At 43.3% G+C, this 11,180-nt stretch overlaps 1 protein-coding gene across 1 annotated transcript; it reads right to left on the bottom strand.

The window, feature by feature from the left end:
* Window positions 1–4,711: 4,711 nt before the first annotated feature.
* On the bottom strand, window positions 4,712–10,648 carry LOC142108594 (gastrula zinc finger protein XlCGF66.1-like). Its single transcript, XM_075192379.1, has 6 exons — window positions 10,495–10,648; window positions 9,013–9,204; window positions 8,835–8,934; window positions 8,622–8,719; window positions 8,345–8,456; window positions 4,712–5,337 (listed from the first exon to the last, which is right to left on the bottom strand). Exons 1-6 carry the CDS (start codon window positions 10,561–10,563, stop codon window positions 4,985–4,987), a joined length of 924 nt encoding a protein of 307 aa, XP_075048480.1. The 5' UTR covers window positions 10,564–10,648; the 3' UTR covers window positions 4,712–4,984.
* Between the last annotated feature and the right edge of the window lie 532 nt (window positions 10,649–11,180).

The raw sequence follows: 11,180 nt of genomic DNA, 5'->3' as shown, positions 1-11,180 counted from the left end.
GTGGCCAAGACAGTGGGTGGGGGAGAAGGTCCATTGTGATAGGCCAAAAGAAAAGGAAAGAGCAAGACGTTTAATTTCAGAGTGTGACAGGATGGACCGCCCTATTCCACCCTGCCTGTTGTTGCTGGGAACCATCTGAGCTTACTTTGTCAACATTCCGTTTTGTTATTCCGAATACGCCCCTCCTGCCGCAGTAGGAGGAGCCTGCTGCCACCACTGGATTCCGTTATGGCATCCAGAACCATGTTCCTTCTGGGTAATTGTCGCTGCTAATTTACTCCCGTGCTGGTACCCCTGACAGCTTACTATGGATCTGTGCTGTGGAAGGATCCCTCCTGGCCAGAGCTGCTGGGTAGCGACAGAGCGGTGCAACTGGAGAGCTGGGTCCAAACCTCAGAAAAAACTGGAGGACAGATTAGATTTAGGGTCTGATCTGTAGGTCACAGGATTACAGTAGTGAAGAGGTTGTGAAGCAGGGTCTTGAAGCAGAGAGTGATGTTTATTTCGCTCAAGTGTCCTGGCAAGGACAGTTCCACTGATTAAAAGTATCAGTGGTCAGGTCAGATGGAACATCAGAATTTCAGTGTACAAGGGCTCTCTTTTTATAGAGTTTTAGACACGGAATCACAGGCTATTCTTAGAATCAGTATGCAACCTGTGTACACAAACATGGATTTACATGCAATGCAAAGCTAACAATATTTACGCTTACCTGTGATATCCTAAAACCTTGCTGTGATTTCCTGCATCTTAATTTGAAAACAGTGGACATCTGACAGCAAGTCTAATTACCTCTTCCTTTCCCTTAAAGAGTATTGGACTCTCACATCAAAAGGTCTAATCAACATGAGATAAGCATGGGTGCTTTCAATGGTTGCAGAATACACATTTCCTCCAAAGAAAAGATTTCCCCAAGACAAGTTACAAACCCCAAACAAGGCATTTCCTTACACCAAGATATACAAAAGACTTTCTAAACAAAGGCTTATTGTATCAGATATATTCATCAGAAATAATGCATTTCCTTTAGCAAGGTTAAAACAGTAAAAAAAAAAAGTTCTCCCCTGGTCTCAGAAAAAAGATTTCCTATATCAAAATATACACAATATGAAAAATAAGTGCATTGGCAATTATATAATTAATTAAGCGCCCTTCTCTCCCTATTTTCTTTAAATAAATTGATACCATAAGTTACTTGTAAGTGATTCAGTCACAGAGAGGTTACCAATAGGGATATTGAAGTTATCCAGAATGATGGAGGGGAGGTCAGAAGAGAAAAAGCCAGGCCACAAAGTTATCAAAGAATTGGGTCAAAGGGCGGTGTCACGGGCACTAGGAGTTGCTTACCCGAGTTTCACCAGATGGAACTCTGCTAGAGAGGCGGGGTTATGGCACGCACCTCAAAGCAGGCAGGTGAATGATTGGAGCGACACAACAGCAGGAGAGTAGAGATAGTCTGAGGAAGTCAGCGACTTGCAGCTATGGTTAGAGGAAAGTCAGCAACTTGGAGCAGTAAACTGGAGGCTGAAGATAATGTAGACACGAGGAGTGGACGTGGATAGGTGTTGGTAGGTAGAGGAGGAGTCAGTGGTCTGCGTACAGCAAGTTGTACCACTGCAGTGATGGGAAGAATAGTACTGGTGCAGGTAGGAAGCAGGGTAGTCGGTGGTCTGCGTTCAGCAAGTTGTACCACCGCTATGGTGAGGAGTCTGGTCCAGGTGTAGGTAGGTATTAGGAGAGTCAGTGGTCTGCGTATAGCAAGTTGTACCACCGCTGTGATAGGAGGACTTGTCCAGGTGCGGGTAGGTAGCAGGGAAGTCAGTGGTCTGCGTGCAGCAAGTTGTACCACTGCTGTGAGAAGGAATGAGGACTTGTCCAGGTGCAGGAGAATGAAGTTGAAAGGCAAACTGTGGCTGTATGGAAACAGCGCGAGTAGAGCAATGTCTTGTGAGGCAGAGATGGAAGGCACAATGAATAGTCTGTATGGAGTAGATGCCTTGCAGGGAGGAGAAGCTGGTCACAGCAGATATGCACAATAACGCTAAGTAGTAGCGTGAGGAGATATCGTAGCTTGAGTGAAAGCTTGTCCTAAATGAAGCAATGCAGTAACACAGTCTATATGGGTACTTGTACCCTGTGCAGCAAACAACAATGGATACAACTGGTATGCGAGCAATAGGCAATAGTCAATAGTCAGTAGAGCATACCCAGTTGTGTAGATCCGGAATCAGCTGAGAAGTGAAGCGTTGTAGCGGTATGGGAACCGCCGCTGAGTTGAGCAGGGAGCAGCGTGGAAGCTGAAGCACGAGTAGAGCTGGAAGCAGTTTGGAAACTGCACACAGGAGTAGAGCTGGAAGCAGTTTGGAAACTGCACACAGGAGTAGAGCTGGAAGCAGTTTGGAAACTGCACACAGGAGTAGAGCTGGAAGCAGTTTGGAAACTGCACACAGGAGTAGAGCTGGAAGCAGTTTGGAAACTGCACACAGGAGCAGAGCTGGAAGCAGCTTGGAAACTGCACACAGGAGTAGAGCTGGAAGCAGTTTGGAAACTGCACACACCTATAGAAGTTCACTGGGAGTGAGACTTCAAGATCAGGCCACTACCTAAGGCTGCAGGTGCCTTAAGTAGGGAGGGGTGATTGATCCATCAATCACATTAGTGGTCAGGTGTAGTTGTTAAAGAGACCTGCGCATGCCCAGTGCGACAGGATGGCGGACGGCTGCGGTTCCACACAGGTGTGAGCGGGAAAGATGGAGAACCACGTACCAGAGTGGAGGCACTCACACTCCGGTGAGTGACAGGCGGTATATGACTGCGACACGGAGATGAGAAGAAGGAGTGAAGAGACGGATGGAGTGAACCTCAAAAGGAGGAGAAAGTAAGGGCAGGCTCAGGAGGGATGACACGGAAGGTGCACGTAGGAAAGAAGGATGCCCACACCACCCCCAGGACGGTCCTCAGGTCTATCGGGTTGGGTAAAGGAAAGGCCCCCATAGGAGAGAGCAGCAGGGGAAGCTGTATCAGAGGAGGAGAACCAGGTTTCACTAAATGCGAGGAGGTTAAAAGATTTGGAGATGAAGAGATTATGAACAGAGGGCAGTTTATTACAGATAGATCTGGCGATGCAAAGGGCACAAGAGAATGGGAAAGAGGGAAATGTGAATGAGATTGCCATGGTTACAGGTGCGGGGGGGGGGGATGGAATGCAAGGTTTAGGATGTAGGGATGTAGACTAGGGCAGGGGGAGAAATGCCGATGAGGAAGGCAGGTGAAGAGATCATGGGGGTCCACTGGAGAGGAGTCAGGTGGTGGAAATTTGGACGTCAGTGGTGAAAGGCAACCAGAGTTAGGGTGGGAGAGAGAAATAGTATCCAGCAAGGAAGAGAGGCAGCACTGCGGCTTGGAGTCCACAGTGATCACAGAGTCATCGGGATGGCATTGATGTAGACCTCTGGGCCGGCTAGGGATGATGGATTAGGCAGAGACTAGGCCAAAACCTTGACCTCAATTAAAGAGGTGGACCCGGAGCGGTATGAAGGTTAATGGCATCAGCAGGAGCATGTGATGAGGATAGCAGCAGCAGAGCAAAGCCCGGGCTACTACAGATGCATCCAGAGGGAGCGCGTTGGATCAGGAGCAGGGGACAAGATCGAAGCCACGGGCTCCAGTAGAAGAGGACCGATGGCATTAGGGGAGCTCCAGCGGCGGAAAAAGTAGCGGTGGATGGCATCAGTGGAAGCATGCATGGAGGAGTTGTTCGGCAGGAGCAGTGTGGAGCCTGGGCAGCTGCAGATAAAATCAGAGGATGCGTGGGAGACCAGCACAGGACAGGGTCGGAGCCACAGGCTCCAGCAGGAGAGTATTGGCAGCTTCAGCAGTAAGGAGTCAAAGAAGCGGAAAGACACAATATTATGATGTACCCTGACTGTTTATTAAACACAGTTTAAAAAAATAAATATCTAATATATAAAAGCCTAGCAGCGTGTGTTAGTGTGTGTGGAAAAAACTACCGGGTGACAGAGTGCTCAAGCTGCAGCGCCACCTGCTGGGCGAAGTTATATACTACACTGACCTACTAAATTCTTAGCATTATCTAATATATAAAAGCCTAGCGGCGTGTGTTAGTGTGTGGAAAAAACTATTTTCTCAGAAAGGGCTCATCCAATTGACCTGAAATTTGGTATACTGACATTATTTGACCAAAAAAATTATAATAGTGAAGTCAGGCAACTTCCATCATCCCCCTTTCCCCCGTGGGAGGGGTAGTAAAGGCTAAATTTACCAGTTGAGGGCTCAAACTCATTTTTGTAAGGTAATTTTACCTCATTAACACACATGCTGTGTTAGTGTGTGTGTGCGTGTGTAAAAACTACCGGGTGACAGAGTGCTCAAGTTGCCGCGCCACCTGCTGGGCGGAGTTATATACTACACTGACTTACTAAATTCTTAGCATTATCTAATATATAAAAGCCTAGCGGCGTGTGTGTGTGTGTGGCGATGAAGATGACAAGAACCTTTTTAACACCTTAAGTAGCTTGATTTTACTAGAATGCATGAGTATCATGCACGGGTTAACTTGTGTATATATACATACACACATATATACATACACACACATATTGTATACATACACACATACAGTGACAGTAATATTTTTTTATTTAGATTAATACAATCGGCTGATTTTACAATATTAGTATCACAGCACACGTGTTACATATTCAATTACTCTCCTCCTGTGTGGGTTTTCTGATGCTCAACAAGTTTTAATGTCTGTGTAAATGAGTTCCCACACTCAGAACTCTGATGTATAAGATGTGATTTTTTTATAAATGATTTTTCACATTCAGAACATGGAAACGGTTTCTCACCTGTGTGAATTCTCTGATGTCCATTAAGATTTGATTTATGTGTAAAAGATTTACCACACTCAGAACATGTAAATGGTTTTGCACCTGTGTGAGTTACCTGATGTCTAATAAGTTTAGATACATGTAAAACATTTCCCACACTCAGAACATGTAAATGGTTTCTCACCTGTTTGAGCAGTCTGATATTTACAAAGAGATAATTTAACCATAAAGCGTTTCTTACCCTTAGAACATATAATTACTTTATCATCTGTTCGATCTGTACTATGTGTAACAATATCCATGTTATCAGGAGAATATTTCTCATGATTAGAGGGATCAAATGGTTTATCTGCTCTGTACATTGGATGTAAATTTAGGGTACTGGGGTTTCCTCCTGGAGAATCTTGTGTGATGTTATCTTCTATTACACAATCTGCAGATGCATTGAATTTCCCCTCTGAGATATTCCTGAGTTTGCATCCATCTGTTGGAAATAGAATAAATGTATGGAAATAGACATCTTATTTTACATTGATTAACTGATTATAATGACAACATTACCATACTAAGTTTCCACCTGTTTAGTTTCAATTTGCAAATTACAAACACTTCATGATAATTATAAATGTGTATTACCAAGCACACTGCATAGACCCAGCCACAGTGACACGTAGATTGTAGCCAGATTGGACAACTCCAGCCAAAATGCAGACTTTAGACACTGACCAGCCAGCATCCTGGGATAGGATGCCTCATTAGCCAATTACATTGTCCAGCTACTCTGCCCACAGACAAACACTAGAGCCTCAAAAGTAGAGTAATCGTGGGTTAAATTAGCAGCACTGCATATGGGTTTACACTACTCTTAGGTCTCACGTCCTTGCACAGAGCAGAGAATGGAGCAGGGCACAGATGGGCAACAATACAAAGTAAAGTATAAGGGTAGAGCAGGGTGAGATCAGCAGATAAAGAACATAGTAACATAGTTGATGAGGTTGAAAAAAAAAAAAAGACACCAGTCCATCAAGTTCAACCTATTTGGATCAATTTCAAATATAATTGAGGGATCGTTGGAGATCCACAGTAAGCAAACGCCAATCTGTTTCAATTGTGAAAATCTAACCAGACCCCATATTGCAGTCCTATTTTTCCCCTTTATCTACTACTAGCCTTCCTTTAAAATAAACGGTCGTATCCCTGGATACACGTTTCCACAAAAAAATTGTCTAACCCTTTCTTAAACATATCTATTGAATCTGCCATCACAACCTTCCCTGGAAGTGAATTCAATATCTTGACTGCCCTTACTGTAAAGAATCCCTTCCTTTGCTGGTTTGGAAATTTCCTCTCCTCTAACCTTAGGGAGTGACGGCGTGTCCTTTGTATAGTCCTTGGGGTAAAAAGTTTCCATGAAAGTTCTCTGTATTGACCCTTAGTGTATTTGTACATAGCAATCATATCTTCTCTTAGACGCCTCTTTTCTAAAGTAGACATGCCTAAACTGGCTAACCTTTCCTCATAACTTAATGACTCCATACCCTTTATCAATTTTGTTGCCCTTCTCTGAACCCTTTCTACTTCCAAATTATCTTTTTTATAGAGTGGTGCCCAGAACTGTACTGCATATTCAAGATGAGGTCTGACCAACGATTTATACAGTGGCAAAATTACACTGTCTTCCCTTGCATCTATGCCCCTTTTTATGCATGCCGATACTTTATTTGCCCTTGCAGCTGCTGTTTGACATTGAGCACTATTGCCAAGTCTACTGTCTACGAGCACTCCCAAATCCTTTTCCATTATAGATTCTACTAAATTAATTCAATTTAATTTATAGATTGCGTTCTTGCTTTTGATCCCTAAATGCATAACCTTACATTTATCTATGTTAAACCTCATTATCCGGTTGGCCGCCCAATCCTCCAGTTTATTTAAGTCCCTCTGTAGAGAAGCTACGTCTTGCTTTGATTTTATTACCTTACAGAGTTTAGGGTCATCTGCAAAAATAGAAACTTTACTCTCTAAACATCACCAAGTTCATTAATAAATATATTAAAAAGGAGTGGCCCCAGCACGGAACCTTGAGGTACTCCACTTAAAACTTTTGACCAATAAGAAAATGTTCCATTTATCACAACTCTCTGTTCCCAATTCTCTAACCAGTTTTCGATCCAAGTACAAATGTTGTTTCCTAGACCCAGTTCCCTTATTTTATAAACCAACCTCTTGTGTGGCCCTGTATTAAAGGCCTTTGCAAAATCTAAGTAGACCACATCTACTGTGCTGCCCTAGTCTAAGTTCCCACTAACTTCCTCATAGAAACTAATTAGATTAGTTTGACATGACCTATCCCTCACAAATCCATGCTGATTCCCACTAATAATCTTATTGCGCACCATTAATCCTGAATACTATCCCTTAATATACCTTCCAGTAGTTTCCCCACTATTGATGTCAGGCTTACAGGTCTATAATTCCCTGGTTGTGATCTTGTCCCCTTTGTAAACAATGGCACCACATCTGCTATTCGCCAATCCGTTGGTACTGAGCCTAATGAGATTGAATCTATGAAAATTAAGAATAGCGATCTAGCTATTTCTGAGTTTAGCTCCATAAGAACCCTTGGGTGTATGTCATCTGGACCTGGAGCTTTATTTATCTTAATATTCTTCAGTCGCCTTTGGAACATTCAAGCACGTAGATTGGAGGGGAGCTATTGTGCAATGACAGGTGTAAGGTTATATTTCCGTGTGTGCGAAAAGGTGGCGTTTGCGTTAAATGGTGGAGTTTGCGATCTTAGAGGGAGGTGAATAATCTCATATTTTACATTAGTATTACAGGGATAATATACAGCTAACTGAGGACCAAATTTTAACAAGGAAATTAATGGGTAATGTCACATGTGGTAGTACATAGAGAGGATTATGGATACTGTAACAGGATGTAGTGTACAGGAGGTTCATACGCCAGACAGTGTGAGGAGGAGGCTGGTCAGATCTCTGGGCTGGTAGCACACAGTGATATGATGTGAGGAAGAGACTGGTCAGATCTCTGGGCTGGTAGCACACAATGATATGATGTGAGGAGGAGACTGGTCAGATCTCTGGGCTGGTAGCACACAATGATATGATGTGAGGAGGAGACTGGTCAGATCTCTGGGCTGGTAGCACACAATGATATGATGTGAGGAGGAGACTGGTCAGATCTCTGGGCTGGTAGCACACAATGATATGATGTGAGGAGGAGACTGGTCAGATCTCTGGGCTGGTAGCACACAATGATATGATGTGAGGAGGAGACTGGTCAGATCTCTGGGCTGGTAGCACACAATGATATGATATGATGGGAGGAGGAGAACAGGAGTCTAATATGGGCTGATGGCTGCTGACTCCCCCACTGGACAGATATGTTTTCCTCATTAGTTTGTACTGACAGAGAAGGGAATAGAATAAGAGATTGTAATAGTGAGTTTCTCTGTGTTTATTACTCACCTGTGCTGATATCTGTAGGGATTTCCTCCTCCTTACACTGCCGATCACCCCTCACATACGTCTCTTCCTCTCCCTCTAAAATTTCTACTTTAATATCAGTCAGGACATCATCCTAAATAGCCCAAAAAACAATAAAAATATCATAATTAATAATATCTGAATTAATAAATTGATATGAAACAGAAACATATCAGTGTATAAGATCCACACAGCTTTGCACAGATCATATAATGAAAAGTCATTTGGGGATTTTGCGAGACCCTAAAATGTCATCTACCTGATACTCCTGTGGGATACTGGGATTTTCCTGTGTACAATCCTGTGAATAAAGAGGATGGAGATATCTCTCTGGGGTATTTCTGTTACTGGATCCATCTGTAAGAAACACACAGTGACTGATTACATTGTTTACATGTGATTATCAGATGATGTGTATCTAGGTGGCCCTCAAAACTGCTCCACTTTACAATAAATTAAAGTCTCCTCTTACCCAGTGATGTGAGGATCCGGTGATTCTCCATCCTCACGTCCTCATACAGACCCTTAGGCCCCACTAAATTCTCCCACTCCTCCTCACACTTTATAGGAACCTGATAACACAATGACACAGTCATCATCCAGACACATCCTCTGGAGTTACTGTATAATGTCCCATTCCCAGCAGTCACCTCTCCAGTCACCAGCTGAATGATCTTGTTGGTCAGTTCCAGGATCTTCTGGTCATTGATTCCCTCACGTATCAGTGAGTGAGGTTCAGGCACCGTGATGGGGCTCTGGGTCCTGCTCAATCCTCCTGACACACAGGGGCGGCTCCTGGGTGTCACACACTCACCAGATCTCTTTATCACTACTGTGTAATCCTGTGTATGGCGAGAGATATCAAGGTAAATGAATATCCACATATTTGGAATATTTTTAAGGATTAATTGTGTAAAATAAACAATAATGTTCTATTTTAATACAGTCCCTATCCTACATATAACTGTCTCATTGTCACACTACTATGCTGAGAGCTGGAAATGACAGCTATGGAGCCTGGAGTATGGTGAAAACAAATATCATTTATTGAGCAAATATGATCCAGATAGTGCAGAAAACGGTGCAAACCGAATATTGCAGACACTGAACAATACATCTCTGGGTGAGACTGAAAGCAGGTAACAACAAAGAATACGGCTTCTGCAGGTGAACAGGCCGAGTGGAAAGAAACCAGGATGTCGGCTAGCAGCAGTCCCAGGAAACAGGAGCAGTAACAGGAGTAACAATTGAGAACAGAAACATCAATGACCAGCAAAGGGGGACTGAGGGGGGCAGGCATAAATAAGGAGAGAACATGTGCTTATAATTAGCAGTTGCAGCAGGTTAAACCCCGCTAGTGAGAGAAAAGGCAAGACACGATAGCAGCACTTTGTTACATCTAAAAATTCCACAAAAGCTATAAGTTCCAGTTAGTGATAGGAAAAAACAACATACTGTGGCCAATACAATATATTCCAACATCTAAAGATTGTGGGACTGATACTTCTATCTCAGACTGTAAGGCGATATTGCTGTAACCACAAACACAAAATGAGCCCGATGCTATATAACATTTTATATAATTGTTGCTATAGGGGATCTCACAGAAGCAAATGGGCACAAATTATATTGCAGGCCACATCCTAATGCACACTCTCGATATACAAAGTAGATTTGGAAATTGTCCTAGTATTTCTGCAAGGCTGGAGTCATGTGGGTCTTTGTAACCACGGTCAAAGAGCCTCTCTCCCAGAATCCCTCACCTCTCCAGTCATGTCCCTGTTTTATTTATAGCAGTAAGAATGATGTCACTGTGACATTCCCAGAATCCCTCACCTCTCCAGTCATGTCCCTGTTTTATTTATAGCAGTAAGAATGATGTCACTGTGACATTCCCAGAATCCCTCTCACCTCTCCAGTTATGTCCCTGTTTTATTTATAGCTTTAAGAATGATGTCACTGTGACATTCCCAGAATCCCTCACCTCTCCAGTCATGTCCCTGTTTTATTTATAGCAGTAAGAATGGTGTCACTGTGACATTCCCAGAATCCCTCTCACCTCTCCAGTCATGTCCCTGTTTTATTTATAGCAGTAAGAATGGTGTCACTGTGACATTCCCAGAATCCCTCACCTCTCCAGTCAGCAGGTAGATGATCTCCAGGGTGAGATTTAATATCCTCTCACTCCTGTCCTTGTCCATCCTCAGGGAATCAGTGATTTACACAGATCGGGTTTCACCTTCAGTTGACTTCTAGTAAAAGATTCTCTGGTTCCTCACAGCTCAACTGTTTAGGAATAAATATAATAATCATTATAAACGTCACAGAGCAGACATGTAAGATATTAAAATGTTAAACACTGAGGGTCTCATGTAGAGTTGGATGTAAGAGAGTTTTCTTTGCATAAGATACGTATTTCCCCATAATTAGAGCCAAAATGGTGCGATTCTCAGGGAATCGCGGCATTTGGCCAGGATGGCACAATTTGCATAGCCCCACCCCCAAAACACTCACCTCCCCCAGATAGCTACCGGACGCCATCTTCAGAAAGTCGGCAAGTATGATGTAGAGGTGGAAACAGCAGCAGATCAGCCAGTCTGGAGGCACATCTGTTGTGGGTGCTGGACCCTGCTGCCCGATATGTTCTGATGACGGACCTCGTAGTGTGTTATAAAATAAGTAATAAATAATTTAGGACCTCCAGTGGGTGGGGTGTCTGAGAAGACTGCTTTTTAGAACAGCTCTGTGGTTGAAATAGTAATCTGCACCCATCCAACACAAGTCTCACAATGTTTCAACACTGCTGGGCGACTTCCTC

This window comes from Mixophyes fleayi, chromosome 12 (assembly GCF_038048845.1).
Source record: "Mixophyes fleayi isolate aMixFle1 chromosome 12, aMixFle1.hap1, whole genome shotgun sequence".
NCBI lineage: Eukaryota > Metazoa > Chordata > Amphibia > Anura > Limnodynastidae > Mixophyes > Mixophyes fleayi.
This window is presented reverse-complemented; position numbering and strand designations above follow the sequence as displayed.

Coding starts and splice junctions, on each gene's coding strand:
- LOC142108594 (XM_075192379.1), bottom strand. CDS start 10,563: ATGGACAAGGACAGGAGTGAGAGGATATTAAATCTCACCCTGGAGATC. Junction 8,935..9,012: donor TTCAGCTGGTGACTGGAGAG/GTGACTGCTGGG, acceptor TTGTGTTATCAG/GTTCCTATAAAGTGTGAGGA. Junction 5,338..8,344: donor CCCTACAGATATCAGCACAG/GTGAGTAATAAA, acceptor TATTTCCAACAG/ATGGATGCAAACTCAGGAAT.